The following is a 15,400-nucleotide window of genomic DNA, read 5'->3' on the forward strand; positions in this document are numbered from 1 at the left end:
CTTTTTGATATCTTTCTCTGGGAGGAGAAAGAGGAACAAACGATCTGCAAAACAAACCCGAGAGGGAAAAAGAAAGAGGGGAGGGGGAGAAAAGGAAAAGAAAAAGGAAAGGGAAAAAGCAGACCAAGAAGAAGCCGAAGCAGCAGCAGCAGAAGGGGAAAAGAGGCAAGTCTGGCCCAGCAGGGAAAAAGCCCCCAAGCAAACAAAAGGGGGCGGGAGTGGATTGGGGATGCCAGGCACCCACTGGCCGCTATTGGACTGGATGTCCGCACGGCTCGGATAGCCTGGTGGAGTCGCACGTCGTCCATTCCCTTCTTGGGGGTTTCAGAATATCATTTTGTTCCAAGAGATGTGGTTGTGCCTAAATGCGGTGACGGTGACCGTTAGCTGCAATCCTGACATTCAGGGTCTGGCTACTGTTCGGATCCATGGAGAGGGACCATCGATGAGACTGGACGAGGACATGAACGACCTGTCTAGTCTACTTGTTGCTGTACCCAGAAACTGACCCCGGGCATGGATGATTTGGATTAAGATTTTCCGGTGATGGAAGGAAAACTCTATTGCAATACCTCCTACGTAGGCACCACTCCTGATCACATCTGTTGCTTCTCCTGATGACAGGTAATCCATCATTCAGGACTCGGATATTGCTGTGTATATAATGTAAAGAATTCAACAATACCGCACAACCAATATTCAGAGCAGTCACAGCCATCTAGCAGAGTGGCAACCACTCACACACACACACACCAGGGAAATGAGAGTGTGGGCAACAGAGAAAAGAGAGAGAGGCTGCTTTGTGCAGCTGCAAGGAACACTGGAAAGTCTGGGGTCCACCCAGCCTGCAGGAGGTGTTGTGGCTTTGCCCGATCAGGTACAGTGGCTGCCTCCACTGTCTGACTTTGCGGGAGGTCATTGGCTGCTGCAATCACCTTAATTTCCGGAGACCCACTGCAGCCCGGATTAGCGACAGAAGGGCAACACAGCCAGAAATGACCATAATTCGGGCGCAATAATGGATGGCCCAGAAACCGTCCCATGGTTGGACTCAGCCTCTCCACGGTTAATAGGAGAGCGTTATTTCAGGTACGGGGTCTGAAAGGCTGGATGAAACAAGCAGACAAGAGGCAAAAGCAGTGCAGCCCAGCAGGAATCAGCAAAGAGGCGAGTTCATAAGAATAGAAACAGCCCCGGTTAACTTTTCGGTCTGACAGCCACCGTTCGGCTACGATCCGGCTTTGCCCCCTGGGAAATTACTGTGTCTGCTTACTGAGATCCTGCTATCCATAGTAATATGATCAGAATAGTTCTCCAACTACAGTGACTGAGTTTATCACCCAGGCGCAAGGTTCAAATCTCTCCGCATCATCTCTTAGTCAATAATTGATCAATAAATCCATGGATTCACTTAGCTAACTATCAATCTTCGACTCGCTGATCCATCTGGATTTACCTTCACTTTCACTTTCACCGTCCTAGCAACCGCACGCCGATCAGATCAATTCAATCCGTTCAGAGTGTTCACAGTCATTCTTCCTCTGTGGGGATGTCTCTCGATGGCTTCCAGCAATGCCGAGAACCAAGACGAGGCCTGGCCTTTTTCACTGTCTTGGCTTGACCACACAGTATCTGACTACTTACTCCGTACGGTCTGCTCATTTCCACACGAGTCAGGGTCTGTCAGTGGCAGCCAACGTAACCGCCCCTCGTGCTCACGCCTCAGACCCCTGACCACTCGATCTATCACTTTACCCTTACCCCAGATCCAGGATCCCTCGACTACATAAGTACGAGGCGAACGTCCAAAACTATTGACTATGGAAACAAGAAAAATTCCTATAGAAGAACCTCACCGAACTATCCGTTAGCGACCACAAATCATTCCTACACAGAAATTGATCATCGCCCGCCCGGTCTCGACCGGTCAGTGCAGAGTCTCCTCCACTGCGGACCGATTTGCCCCTGACCAGGCTTGGCTTGAGCCTATCTGAGAGCGAGTCGTTGAGCGCGCTGATTTTGGAAGGCTGAAAGGCGGAGCTGAAAATATGGGAAATGGTCGAGGTGTGGTTGTTGTCTTGGATGAATTTGGCTAATTTTCAATAGTCGCGTTGGGGTGTGAGACATGATGGTGTATCTATTGACCCCTGAATTTGGGGGTTCGACCTTGAGGATATAATAAGTAGTAGGCTTGGGGGCGATGACTCGTATTGTAGTGCTGACGGGTTTCTGGAAGATTCGGATATTACCGATGCCCGCTTAGATAAGTTACTGAGTAGAGTCATGGGGTTGAGTTGCTGGTTGTGCAGCTACGTGTCTGCCAGACCGACACTTGGGGACGGATGTGAGAGTAGAGTTGGGCTGACCGATCCGAGGAATGTGTCAGTTTGACACACCCACACACTTACACCACATAATCTCACATTCTTTCCAGAGTTAAAGGATGACACGACATGACTTGACAGGACATGTATAATTCTCAATAAATGTCAATGATATCCCCTACATGAGTACCCCGTACTCTGTACTCTGTACTCGTGGTTCAAAAACCACAAGGCTGAACCCGACCGACCGGTCGCCACAGTACATACCCATCACCACATCACCACACCTCCCCCTCAAGAATAAAATCCATTCAACACAATACAATAAGCAGAGCAATCCAAAGCCTTTATATACCTCTCTACCCTATGTACTCCATCGATAATTTACATAATATTTACCCGCCAACAATCCCCAAGATCTTATCTCCCAACACCTACTACGTAGTCCAAGCAAATAGATCGTACCACCCAGCTGCGCCAACATCTCACCACCACCACCCAGATCATGTTACCTCCCACTACTAACCACTAAAGTCACGAACTATACACCGGGATCATGCCACCACCCCGAATTCATCCTTCAAAGTGAAAAATTCTACAAATCCAGCCTATCTCATTGGTCATCCCCATCTACCATATTCCCTCGCTCGGATCATCCGAGTCCCATGCACCTACACGTGATGCCTCTACCCCGGATACACTCACCCCGACGATGGATGGAAAAGAGGGTGAGGTGATTCGGATGAAGAGATGCCAGAAAGTTGAGATGGAGTATGGTGCGATAGTAATTGTTCTTTGTTGGAACGGGAATTGGGATTCCGATTGATGCCGTATACTACTATTGATTAGTATTGTTGTTGGATGTGCTGGTAGGTGTGTAGTATATATAGTAGATAGTAGATGCAGATGATGGTGATGATATTATTCTGAATCACCTCAAACGATACTATTCGCATCTTTGATAAAGATATCAAGAAACCAGAACAATCATTACTACTCTCTATAAGGATATATATACTTTACATCTCACACATCATGAAATCTACTACTACTACTTCCTCCGCCCGTCTCCAGAATGACTTTGGAGCCGATCTGTGGGTGAAGAATCCGCCTAAGCATGTGAGTATATACTTTTCTCCCTCTTTTTCATACAATGCTAATTAAATGAAGCATCCCACGGCAGGACGCGGCCTTTTCGCTGGGCTTCAAGACACTAAGAACTATAATGTCGAGTCGGGCTGGGCGAAGCGCAGCAATGTGGAGAGTCAGGGGTTTTTGGGGAGTTTGTTGAGCCGGTAAGTCTCCTGATTTTATTTCTGTGGTTGTTGTTGTGGTTGTTAACGAAAGATTGTGGTTAGGTTCATTGGGGGATCGTATAAGCCTCCTACTGATTAGATGCATTGACTGACGGTTATGGGGAGTGTTTGACGGATTTATGATGTATCTATGGTTTTTGTTTGGTGTTTGGGATTCGTTATAGCGTTAGATTATAGTCATTGTGAAACAGTGTTCTTTTGAAGAGTGTTCGCAGTGTAGTATATGTATCTGTACTAGTGCTAATATGTATTTGAGGAAGTAATTTAACTTGCTTAGACTTGATATTACTGTCTACATTCTTACTGAGGATTTGGATGTAAGTTACTGATAGCACATACCACTAAATCAATGTCAATAATACTCACTAACTATCAACTGAATACTAACATAATCTTACTATCAACAACAACTCTCTCCCTCATACCCATGCCACCATCCCCGACTACTAACTCTCTCCCTCTCTCTCTCACACCCCCTATACATATATCATGTATATGAACTATATGAGCTACTTAAGTAAAGCCCCCCCATCACTCCCCACCCACAACCCCGTAACAAACCCATCCTTCATACACCACAAATACGCCTCCGCCACATCCTCCGGGGCTCCAACCCTCCCCAAGACCGTCCCCTTCCTAAACATCTCCATATACATGTCCTTCTGCTCCCCAAGAGCATCAAAAATCTCCGTCTCCACCGCCCCCGGTGCCACAACATTCGCCCTAATGGGCGCCAACTCGACCGCCAGTCCCCTGACCAGCCCTCCCAGCGCACTCCCCGCCATCGCACTCAACGTCGTCCCCACCACCGGCTTACTCGCCAACACGCCGGACGTGAACGTCAACGACGAGGTATGCGAATCCACCATGTAGGTCTTGGCATGTTTGCCCAGCATGAGGGGGGCCAGGACGCGGAGGGTTTGGCTGGATGTATAGGTTTGGGGCGTGAGGGAGGAGGTAGGGGTGATGGGGGCGCGGGAGGGGCGTGTGCCGGAGGTGTAGGATATGTGGTTTAGAAGGATTTTCCCTTCGGTATTGGTGGTGGTGTTGGGGAAGATGGATGGAGAGGTAGCGTAGTCGAGTAAGGAGATGATATTGGTCTCTAGGGTAGATTCATCGCTTAGGTCATATGCCTTGCCGGTGATGCGGGAGGTGAAGGATGGGTCTGGGTAGAGGGTCTTCAGACGGGATATAGCGGAGGCGAGTCTCTCCGGGTTGGAGCTGGAGAGGATGATGTTGGCGCCGTGTTCGAGGGCGGCGCGGGCGACGACGAAGCCGATGCCTGAGGTTCCGCCGATGAGGAGGACGCGAGTGTTGGTGAGTTTGTTGATGGAGATGAAGTTGTTGGTTGATTGAGACATTTTTTTGGTGGTTGTTCAGGTTGGATTGTTTTTTTGAAAGGGGTCTTTTTTGGTTTCGTGGTGGTGACTGTAGCAGGGGCGCATTCCTGGTTAGTACTATATATAATTGAGCAATATGAATGAAATAGTACTACTCGTATATTCGTCTATGAAGGTTATGTCCGCTAAGTCCGACATGGGAGTTAAGTAACTGGGGATAAGATTTAGGTTCCGGCGGAGATAACTATCGGAGATATTGATGTATTATTAATGTGTATGGATGGCGTGCTATTCTTCTTATGTAGATTGGATAACCTGACAGGGCCGGATAACAAGGTATAGCTGTTGCAATAGTGTGATAAAATCTATCACGTTGGTAGTTACTCAATCTAGCTCAGTCTCTTCAAATCACAGAATTGATCATTACAAATCCACTACATGACAGCTACAGTCCAGAGGTGAAGGATTCACTATATTCTACTGGTAATAGCCCCCCAGTAAAAGCGGACCTCCGCGCAGGTTTAGGTAATGTCCGGTCAGGTGAGAAGCATATCCATCAAATACGAAGGAGGGATTTGGAGTGGGGTATAGAAGCAGTCGGTATATCTCATGTACGCGGTTCCAAGTACAAAGTGACTGGCTCAATATAATGAGTTGTTATTGCTGTTATAACCTCTCTTCCTGGAAAGCTGATAGTAGTAGCATGGTAGGATGTGACACGGCCATACATAGACAATAATTGGAGTTATATAAATGGACAAGATGTGTCGACGCTGTCACGGCAATGTCTACAAGTCGTTGGAGGTTTGGGACTGGCGTCGGATGTGTTTGATTTCTCCACATTCAAGGTAGACCTGGTCATAAAACTGCATAAATAAGGATAGAAATTAGTCTGGAAAGTAAGGTATATGATATTGCTTTCATAGTGAAGTCGAGTTTAACAAGTAAAGAGCATTCAATTAGTATTCCGCAAATAATTGAATAACGATCTCTACGGAGCAACCATTTGAATGAGAAATTGTCACTTATTATCAGTTAACTATTTTGCAACCAACTGTACACTATACTCCAAGCCAGCAGAAATAGATACCTAGTAGTATGGCAAATAAATACGCCTCTGTACATAACTCATATCTCTACTCTTCCTTTCTCTTTATCTTTACTCCCAGCTGGTAATCTTCATCGTGCCCTTCTCCTGCAAGTTCTGGTGCATCTTGAACGCCTGGAACAGCAGGTGAGGCTCATGGCCCATGCCCTTCTTCAGGCACTCAAACTCAGCCCGGTCCATGTAGTCCTGTAGGATGGGCTTGTAGTCGGGGTGAGAGCACTTGTCAATGATCACCCGGGCACGCTCACGAGGAGCAAGACCACGCACGTCGGCCAGACCCTATGCTTTGTTAGCAAAAGAATTGAAGTAGCGGGGGAGATAACCCTTACCTGCTCAGTCACAACCACGTCGAGATCGTGCTCAGTCTGGTCAACGTGGGTACACATGGGAACAATGCAGCTGACACCGGTCGGGTCGACCTTGCTGGGCCGGGTACTGGGGGTGTGCATGATACTGTACTTGGAGCTGCGCAGGAAGTCGGCAGATCCACCCAGTCCGTTAAGCATGCGAGAGCCCATGACACAGGTGCTGTTGGCGTGGGCATAGATATCCACCTCCACCGGAGTGTTCATACCGATGCAGCCCAAACGACGGATGATTTCGGGCGAGTTGGAGACCTGCTGCGGGCGCAGGAGGAGCTTACCGGCGTAACGCTCCCAGTTGTCGTAGAAACGCTTGAAGCCATCCGGAGAGAAGCGGATGGAGGTGGCCGTGGCAAAGTCCAGGTTGCCACTGTCGAACAGGTCCAGGAACGAGTCCTGGAGCACCTCGGTCCACACCTTGAGGTTGGTGAAGTCGGCACCACCCTTGCTCAGACCACCAATGACTGCGTTGGCAATGTTTCCAATGCCGGACTGGATGGGCAGCAGGTTCTCAGGCAGGCGGCCGTGCTTGACCTCGTGCTTCAGGAACTCAATCAGGTTGCTGGCAATGGCCTGGGAGCCCTCATCCTCGGGGGCGTTGGGCTGAGTCTGATCGGGATAGTCGGACTCCACAATGGCCACGACCTTCTCAGGGTCAACCGGGATGTGGGGAGTACCGATACGGTCCTCGGGCTGCATGATCAGGTAGGGCTTGCGGAGGGGCGGCTTGTCCGACATGACAATATCATGCAGACCCTCAAATGACGGGCTAGCAGTGTTGACTTCAATGATGATCTTATCGGCCATCTGGATCAGCTCCGGAGATGCACCGACGGAAGCACCGGGGATGATGCCACCATCCTCCGTGATAGCGGATGCCTCAATAACCGCGACATCCAAGCGGTTCTTGGGCTTGTTCATTGTGTACCAACCCTACCCAACACTATTAGTCACCATCCACAGAAACACATCCGATGGAAACTTACGTAGACCAGATCCGACGGGAACATGCTCAGATGCTTGTCGAAGAAGTTGATCTGACCATTGTTGATACCCTTGGCAATCTCCTTGCCGACCTGGTGAGGGCTCCGGCGATCAATCATGTTCAATTTAGCCCAGCGGTTCTCTGTTTCCGCGCCGGAAGAAGCGCCGACAAACAGGGTGTATTTTAGCTGTCCCTCCAACTTGTTTTTCTCAACGTGATCGGCCAGCGCCGTGGGAACTTTCCTGTGAACCGGGAACAAACTAGGTTAGCCTCTGGCTGCCACGCGGGGACAACGGGCGCAACCTACTTGGGATAACCCACCCCCGTGAATCCGGACCAGCCGATATACGATCCATTGGGGAAGAGGTCGATGAGATCTTCAGCCTTGGCCAACCGGTTGAGGTAGGAAGGCCGGCGGACACGGCTTCTTAAGAGGGCTGAAGCAGCCATTGTGAGGGAGGTAGAGGGATGAGAAGAGGAAGGAAGGACAGGCTGATCAGGAGAGGGAGGAAGAAGAGTGGAGAGGGGAAAAGAAGAGAAGAATGAAGAGTAGAAGAAGAGGAAGAGGAAGATTAAGAGGGAGAAAAAAAGAACTGGGGGAAGAAAGCAGACGAGGGTCGTCGTGAGGTAGAAATACGGTACGGAACCCCCGCCACGTTCCACTTACCCCGGTCCAGACGAGGCGAGCAGCAGCGCGTCTTCGGGGATAAGGAGCGACTGCAATATGGATCCCGCATGGACTATGGGGGATCGCTGGGGATAGCCGGATGCTGAGTGGCTGTCGATCGACCAGCGCTGCAGGAAGGGCATGCAGGAGGGTGTATATTACTCCGATGCTGAGGTCGGAGCAGTCTAGACAGCCTGCATCCAGCTGGGTGTATTTAAGGTCTTGCCAGCTGCTGGACCACTTCCCTCTGGGGAAGGGAGGGTCAATGGTGCTGGAACTGAGTCGCAAACTCTTCTACAGTACGATGAATGGGTCTGACAGTGTCCTGTCTCAGTTGCTGGTGGGTTTCATCTGGATTTTTTTCTCTCATCTGGTGTCTGCATCTTCAAGGGATTCCCTTTTCATTCATGCTGACGTCACGCCGGCAAACACTCGGCCAAACATAGTTCTGCTTCGTCCAGCGTTGCCTCTCCCACGTCACTTTGAACTCAACCGTTTCTTGTTCTCCCTGGAGAAAGATGACTCTACTGACAGGGACGATTGAATTGACATCAATTATATACCCTTCCCCCCCTATATCATTGCGATAAATGCACTTCAATTGAGAAGAAGCAGGCAACACCGAGCTTCGTCCAGGAATGCGCCGACGGACTAGTCTCGGCCCGTATCGGTTATCTGCTGTTCGGCCACACGGAAGCTAAGCTGAACGGATCTGGAAGTGGACTGAAGTGGACTGAAGGGGACTGGGCTGAGCTCCTCTTCTGCTTCCAGCGAGCACCCGTCCATTACTAACTAAATACTGAACCAAACCAATTGATCTAGACTCCACTTCAATCCAAATCGAAACATTCAATATCGGTTGATCAACAACTCCCATAGTCCTAGTTACACATACACAGTGAAGAAGAATTTGAAATCGCAGCAAATAATAGGAGGAATAAAAAAAAGAAAAGAAAAGAAAAGAAAAGAAAACATCCCAAGATGACCCCGTCCCAGAATCACAATCCCCCGACCCCACGCCAGACAATTTCCCCCTGCCGGTCACGAGGCGCGCGCCAGTCCACCAGACCGATCGCATCCCCTCGCCATCCACCAGGAGGATTCATTTTTTCCAACAAGCAGAAATTCCCATTCGTGCAACCGTAGAGACACTATGTACCGTTTATGTAGAGAGGAGGTCCCCTGTATTCGTCATACGCATCGTGCAGTGTGAAGGCGCGCGGGCGCAAGCGACCCCAGAGACGCTCGCGGACTTGCCCGCACGCTGCAGACATGCGCTGTTCTATTCGAAAGCACTGTTCATTGCTCTTTCGACTCCACTGCAGACTGCTCGACATCAGGCATCTCGGTATCTTCCTTGTCGTTCTTCGACTCGGTTTCGGTGCCTTCCGCCGGAGCAGCAGCAGTAGCAGCAGCAGCCGCCTCCCCTTCAGAGCCCTTGATCCAAGACCGGAATCGCTGGTTCGATTCGTCTACTTGATCCTTGCTCAGGCCATGCGCCCAGTGCGGGTTATTGACAAACTTCTCCGTAAACCGGTCCCGGCGTCGCTCCTTCACCGCCGCCTCCTCCTTGGCTACCTCCTCCGCCGTTTCCTCCGTCGGCGCCGTCGGCCGCCACCACCAGTCGTAGCTGCCAGGCTCGTACAGAATGTGATAACTGTTGGCGCAGATGCGGATGATCAGCCCGTCCTGGTGCACCAGCGGTCGGTAGTAGCGGTTGTACTCTTCCTCCTGCTCCAGCTTGGCCGGCAGGTTGCGCTTCAGGAACGGCATGCGCATCTGAGAGAACGGCACCCCCTCGGTCGGATCCCGCATCGTGTACGCAGAGACATAGTATGACCAGCGCGCCTCTTGGCTCAGCTCCTCATTCTCCAGTGTGGCATCCTCGGGCGTCAACAGCTGCAGCGTCGTCTTCTTGGTGGTAGGGTTCTAAGGCAACTCGTGTTAGATGGCAGGTTAAATAGCTCAAGATAGAAGCACTTACGTAGGTAATGCGATAAATGTCCCCGTCCTTGACCAGCCGTTCCACTTGCTTGCGGTACTGGATTTCCTGGTTGTGCGTGGTCTCCTCCCTGTCCCGCTCCTTGAAGAAAAGGTTCATAATATCCGAGCTGCGGTCTTTCGAGTCCCCGTTGAAGATCGCCCCCGCAAATTTGGAGATTCCAGCAAACATCTTCTCCAGGTTGTATAATTGATACCCGCTCCGCAAGTAATACCGACGAAGGGTCTCTTCTAAGTGGGAAGGTTCCATATCCCCCTTGATGACCTCTTCGCACATGCGCACGATCTGCTGGTACAGGTTCGCCTTGGGATCACAGTCGTAGAAAAACTCCGTAGGGAACTTGTCAATGAGGTTGAGCTCCTGCGCCGGTTTGCTCACCAGCGCGCGACGGACATCGTCGTGGGCATCCTTTTCATGCAGCTTGATGCGCAGCAGCCGCGAGTAAAGGACCTCGAATGTGCGGAAGAAGCAGTAGATGTTCAGGTTGGCGTACAAGTGATGAGCCTTCTTCTCATACGTCTCATTCAGGTTGTACTCCCGCTGTTGGTTGAAATTGCCCTGCCCGGGGTGCTCCATCCACTTCAGCTCGGCCACATCGAACGGCTCGGTCGGATCAGGCACCGGAGTCGACGGAACCAGAACAGCATCAGGCGTGCCATCGCGGCTGGCTGGCGTACTGCCTTCCTTGTCACCACGACGTACCTTCTCACTACGACGCTCGAGAACATCGCGGAGAAGGTCAATCTTCTTGCCATTGATGCCCTTCCGACTGCGCGGCGTTGAAGACTCCTCTGCGGCCAGACTCTCATCGTCACCTTCATCGATCGGGGATGCGCCACTCGAAAGTTCATTCATATACACGTGGAAAGTATCACGGTCCATGCCGAAGAACACGGGAACGAAGTCCTTGATGAAAGTCATGACCTTCTGTGGGTCGGCGCCAAACCCAGCAGAGTTACGGTCAATGAAAGTAAGTAGCAGGTGCGTGGCATCAATGATGACAGCAGGATCATCAAAGGTGAACTCAAACTGATGCTTGGCGGTCTGATACCCACTCTTGCGCAGATTCCGACTCTCCTCGAATTTGTTCTGGATTTCTGTATGGATATGCTTCGCCACGAACAACTTCTTGTCCACTTGTTTGCTGGCAATCGCCTGGTGGTCCAGACTCCGCCAGTATGCCTTCTGCATCTGCTCGCGCCAAATTTTATCCCATTCACGCTATTGCAAGGTTAGCTAATGCACCAACATAAGAGGAGTTTTCCTTGTGCCTTACCTGACTAGCTTTCCACTCCTCACACTTCTGCTTGAGACGGAAAAGAACAATGGGCAAAACATGGGTTGGTCGCTCGAACATCTCCTTGATGATCTTCTCCCCGCGTTGTCTGTCGTAGATCTTTTTGATCACCCGCTGGTAGATTGCCTCACTCTGTCCACCAAGGCCAGGCGGAAGCTTGAACGCGGCGCACTCGGCTTCCGACATAACGAGGAACTGCTGCACAATCGGCTCGATAAGCTGAATCGTGCGCGTGCACGCCTCGATATGGTGGTCATAGTCATGCCTATCCTCTTCGATGCGATGCAGGGCATCTTCAAACTGGTTTTTACGGTGGGCAACGAATCCAGAGTCTTCCGACGCCCATGTGGGATGGGAAGCCCATTCATCATTAAGCACACTATAGCACAGCTGATCACGGCCACTACAAGGCTTCTGGCGCTCACGTTTCGGTAACAGACGATAGCTAGGCCCGAGAGACCGGCAATGAGACAGATTAACAAGTCCAGAGTCTTGTTTCGCTTTGACATCAATGATCTTGTCTTCTGGCTCGTCGACATGCATGAAGCGCTTGAACCAAGCCATCAGTTCCGGGTTCGAGCCAATGTAACTAGCTGCCCGTTTCACGAGCACATGCCTATCGATGAGATCTGTGGAATACAGATTGCAGAGCTTCAAGAACTCGCTGAATGTCTGCTTGTTGCCAATATACTTCTTGACGCGGTCAAAGAAAGCAAATTCCTCCTGAGTTGGGGTCAGGGAGAAAGTCGGCTGGATCGGTTCTGGTAAAGCGGGAACGAGGGTGGGAGAGACAGCGGGTACTTCTGCCTGGGAAGGCTTCGTATGATGGACTTTAGCCCTCTTGTTGGCATTACCAGCTTGAAGAGCTGAGGTCCTAGCCTGCATATCTCCCATGCGCGCCGCATCCGCAGCCGAAGGACCAGACATCGAAGAACCCATGGAAGATGGAGCGCCTGGTCCATTCCGACGTTTCTTGCCATCCTTTGCAGAGTCCTTGACATTGAACTGACCCAATGGGGGCATCTTGACGTCACGGCTCGGAGTCTGAGAAGGAAGAGCATTGGCGTTGGGATAGCTCGGCTCGCCACGAACATTACTCATGGGAGCTGCTTCCTCTGCCTGTCGAGCTGCGGCCTGCTGCTTTGCGTGCGCTGCAGATTCAGGGAGAAATTGCTTGAAGTCTTCCAACAAATCGGGAGCCGTATTGAAGAGCTGGGTGACCTGGGCATACACATCCCCGATTGGTTTGGACTCGCGCTGATAAGTCTGTAGTATCTCAAGGAATTGTTTGTAGATCTCAGGCGCACTTGCAAAGCGGTTCTATCAAAAATTTCAATGTCAGTTGGTTTATCAAATAGCGGGGATGGCTGTTCTGTACCCACCTTTATCTTGTTGACATAACTAATGGCATGGTTGAACTCCACCGGTCCACGCTTGGTCAGATCCTGAGAGCCTTGCAGCATGCCGGTGCCGACGCCGGCTAGATTGTTCATAGGCTGAGTCAGGCTAGGTCCCTGTTGAGACGCTGCTGATACCTGCAATAAGGAAGGACGCGTGAGACCCGCAGAAGCAGCAGAGGCAGCACCTTGAAGCTGGGAAACTCCTCGCTGATCCTGCTGATGAGCCATAGCGGCCGCTCCAGCTGCTGCTTGTTGCTCTTGCTGGGTTGGGTAATCGAAGTGATGCTCTTGAGCTTGTCCCTGACCACCTTGCTGTCCAAACATGCCAGGCCCCATCATGCGGGACCCAGGAGAGTATGATCCTGGAAGATTGCCTTGCTGCTGCTGAGGCTGGGGCTGTTGCCACCCAGGTCGAGACTGGTCATAGTACTCAGCGCGTCCGTGAGGGCCCATGCCACCAGATGGACCAAGCTCTCCAGAGGAATCCAGAGAGTGTCTAGCACGGGGCATGCTCAAGGTATTGGTACCCGAAGGCGTGGTCACTCGAATCGCGTCTGGATTATCCTCTGTGCCACACTCGATCCGATATCCAGGAGGCAAGAACGTGTTGAACCCTTGGATAAGAGCTGGATGTCCATTGAAAAGAGTAGAAACGCGTTGGATGACTCCGGGCGTATCGATCCTGCTGCCAAGTTAGCCAGGCACGGTTCCCACGGCGGTATAACGCTCACGCTTGGCTCTTAAAGTCTTTCATGATATCCAAAAATCTGTTGTACACATCAGGTTGGTCGACGAAGCGAACCTTCACCTGGTCTAGATAACTAAGCGCATCCTGTGAAGGAATCGTAAGCCACGGCTTCGTGATGTGGAGCACTGATCCACGCGGCGTGCTGTAACTCACGTTGAGGATTGGCTGCTGGCCCTGGGCAAGTGCCGCCACATTGCCTGGAATCTGAGGGCCAGAGCCGTTGAATCCCATCATGGGTTGGCCCGGGGGACCACCTGGATGTTGCATGTATGACCTGGGTGTACCCTCACCATGTTGCATCTGTGGCCCATAGATGCCGCCAGGTCCTCCAGGCGTCGGCATAGAACCTTGCGGGCCATTTGCCGGGTTAGACCCAAGGTTCGACAGCAGACCATTGGGGCCGTGAATGGAGTTTGGCACTTTCGAGGCCACCGGCTGGTGGATAGGGATTGACCCTGTATGGCTCTGGACCGGGTGGTGCTGCTGTTCACGTTGTCGCTCCAGCTGCTGTCTCTCGATCTGTTCGCGTTCACGTTGTTCGCGCTCTCTGTGGGCCATCTCCTCCTGGCGCTGTCTCTCCATCAGCTCGCGTTCTCTGGAGTCCCGCTCGCGTTCCCGGTTGATGGACTGGGGCGAGGGATGTTGCATCGCTTGCCCGATACCCGGGAGCGAGTGACCAGCATTATGACCGGGAGCCGCAGGGTGTTGGCCGTAAGCGGGAGGCTGATGCGGACCAGCATGGCCCTGGCTCAGCTCCGCCAGTCCGGGAAGAGAGTGTCCGCCAGGTTGATTCGCAGGGTGATAAGGACCTAACAGCAGCGCAGGGGGTCAGCCAAACGTCCGGAAATGCTCTGTAAACCATATCGCGAGACCAATCAGGAGGAAAGTGAGGAGCCTAACCAGCTGGAGGGGGCAGAACCGGTCCCGTGGGCTGCGAAGACGGGCCTTGCTGAGGCGGTGGGTTTTGGCTAGATCGCGAAAGAGACACCAGTCAGTCATCGCTACTTGGCACAGATGCAAAAGTGGCAAGAGACGGTAGAGACATACCTGAAGGAGCCCAGAGGACGAGGTCCCTGGTTCATCTGATCCATCCCCGGGTGTGCTGGCGGGCCACCGGGGTGCCAGTTATCGTTGCCAGAAGAGTTCATGGTCTGTGGCACATGAATAAAATGTTGACAGTACTGATACCTGCTCAGAGCACTAGGCAACTGCAGGTCAAAGTTGAAACAAGGTAGTGAGCCTGCGGATGAGGGTCTCGCACTGTGGTTCCTCTACACACGGCTTGGGGTATCTCTTCCTCGAGCTGGATTTCACAGCGACATCACTGTGCTAGAGATTCTGCCAATAGCAGACGGGAAAAACAGACGCAGGGGGCCACGAAACGACGATCAGCAGGAGCGATGAATAGGATCCGGGGGGAGAGGAAAGAGATAGGCAAGCGAAACAAGAGGTGAAGAGCCAGCGAGCAGCAGATCCAGTAGGTGATGATGGTTTGCGCGCAACCGATCACGGATGGTCTCCCGACAGAAGGCGGAGAGGCCTTTGATGGCACTAACCCCTTTCCAGTCAATAGTGCCGCCTCTCGGGTTCATGATTTTCCGGTCGCGACAGTCACTGCAAGCTGATTGGCTCGACACTGATGCATCCCCGTGGGTGTGGCTCCGACGTCATTGACTGACGGTCTCTTGTCTCTTCTGAGTTCCTAATTCTCGGTAACACAGATTTGGAGACGGTCCGAGTTGAGCCTTTCGTACTAGCTGCTGAGTGGCAGTTTGGGCTGTAGGTTTTTACTCCGCATCAGGTGTGCTCTACTGTAGAAACGTCCGATAGGAACCATAATATTTATGCAAG

General features: G+C 51.6%; 8 protein-coding genes across 8 annotated transcripts; 5 read left to right on the forward strand and 3 right to left on the reverse strand.

Annotated features, from left to right (window-relative positions):
* Positions 1 to 24: 24 nt before the first annotated feature.
* An16g07050 (uncharacterized protein) lies at positions 25 to 480 on the forward strand (the record flags this gene model as incomplete). The annotated part of the gene is made up of 2 exons (XM_059745258.1): positions 25 to 321; positions 407 to 480. Coding segments are annotated over 2 exons (371 nt in total), but the record flags the coding sequence as incomplete, so codon positions are not given.
* Positions 481 to 1,018: 538 nt separating this feature from the next.
* Positions 1,019 to 1,386, forward strand: An16g07060 (hypothetical protein; the record flags this gene model as incomplete). Its single annotated transcript, XM_059745259.1, has 2 exons — positions 1,019 to 1,089; positions 1,311 to 1,386. 2 exons carry the CDS (start codon positions 1,019 to 1,021, stop codon positions 1,384 to 1,386), a joined length of 147 nt encoding a protein of 48 aa, XP_059606772.1.
* A 173-nt stretch (positions 1,387 to 1,559) lies between these two features.
* Positions 1,560 to 2,391, forward strand: An16g07070 (hypothetical protein; the record flags this gene model as incomplete). Its single annotated transcript, XM_059745260.1, has 3 exons — positions 1,560 to 1,698; positions 1,996 to 2,069; positions 2,173 to 2,391. The coding sequence occupies 3 exons, from the start codon at positions 1,560 to 1,562 to the stop codon at positions 2,389 to 2,391; spliced, it is 432 nt and encodes a 143-aa protein (XP_059606773.1).
* A 968-nt stretch (positions 2,392 to 3,359) lies between these two features.
* An16g07080 (hypothetical protein) lies at positions 3,360 to 3,719 on the forward strand (the record flags this gene model as incomplete). Its single annotated transcript, XM_001397971.3, has 3 exons — positions 3,360 to 3,443; positions 3,495 to 3,619; positions 3,683 to 3,719. 3 exons carry the CDS (start codon positions 3,360 to 3,362, stop codon positions 3,717 to 3,719), a joined length of 246 nt encoding a protein of 81 aa, XP_001398008.1.
* A 221-nt stretch (positions 3,720 to 3,940) lies between these two features.
* An16g07090 (uncharacterized protein) lies at positions 3,941 to 5,001 on the reverse strand (the record flags this gene model as incomplete). The annotated part of the gene is made up of 3 exons (XM_001397972.3): positions 3,941 to 3,981; positions 4,039 to 4,116; positions 4,215 to 5,001. The coding sequence occupies 3 exons, from the start codon at positions 4,999 to 5,001 to the stop codon at positions 3,941 to 3,943; spliced, it is 906 nt and encodes a 301-aa protein (XP_001398009.3).
* Positions 5,002 to 5,176: 175 nt separating this feature from the next.
* On the forward strand, positions 5,177 to 5,630 carry An16g07100 (hypothetical protein; the record flags this gene model as incomplete). Its single annotated transcript, XM_059745262.1, has 3 exons — positions 5,177 to 5,187; positions 5,286 to 5,316; positions 5,361 to 5,630. 3 exons carry the CDS (start codon positions 5,177 to 5,179, stop codon positions 5,628 to 5,630), a joined length of 312 nt encoding a protein of 103 aa, XP_059606774.1.
* A 509-nt stretch (positions 5,631 to 6,139) lies between these two features.
* On the reverse strand, positions 6,140 to 7,885 carry An16g07110 (uncharacterized protein; the record flags this gene model as incomplete). Its single annotated transcript, XM_001397974.3, has 4 exons — positions 6,140 to 6,367; positions 6,418 to 7,383; positions 7,437 to 7,677; positions 7,743 to 7,885. 4 exons carry the CDS (start codon positions 7,883 to 7,885, stop codon positions 6,140 to 6,142), a joined length of 1,578 nt encoding a protein of 525 aa, XP_001398011.1.
* A 1,516-nt stretch (positions 7,886 to 9,401) lies between these two features.
* On the reverse strand, positions 9,402 to 14,594 carry An16g07120 (uncharacterized protein; the record flags this gene model as incomplete). The annotated part of the gene is made up of 8 exons (XM_059745263.1): positions 9,402 to 10,031; positions 10,087 to 11,325; positions 11,381 to 12,721; positions 12,784 to 12,881; positions 13,107 to 13,483; positions 13,533 to 14,358; positions 14,450 to 14,494; positions 14,555 to 14,594. 8 exons carry the CDS (start codon positions 14,592 to 14,594, stop codon positions 9,402 to 9,404), a joined length of 4,596 nt encoding a protein of 1,531 aa, XP_059606775.1.
* Between the last annotated feature and the right edge of the window lie 806 nt (positions 14,595 to 15,400).

The sequence above is a fragment of the Aspergillus niger genome, assembly GCF_000002855.4.
Source record: "Aspergillus niger supercontig An16".
Taxonomy (NCBI): Eukaryota; Fungi; Ascomycota; class Eurotiomycetes; order Eurotiales; family Aspergillaceae; genus Aspergillus; species Aspergillus niger.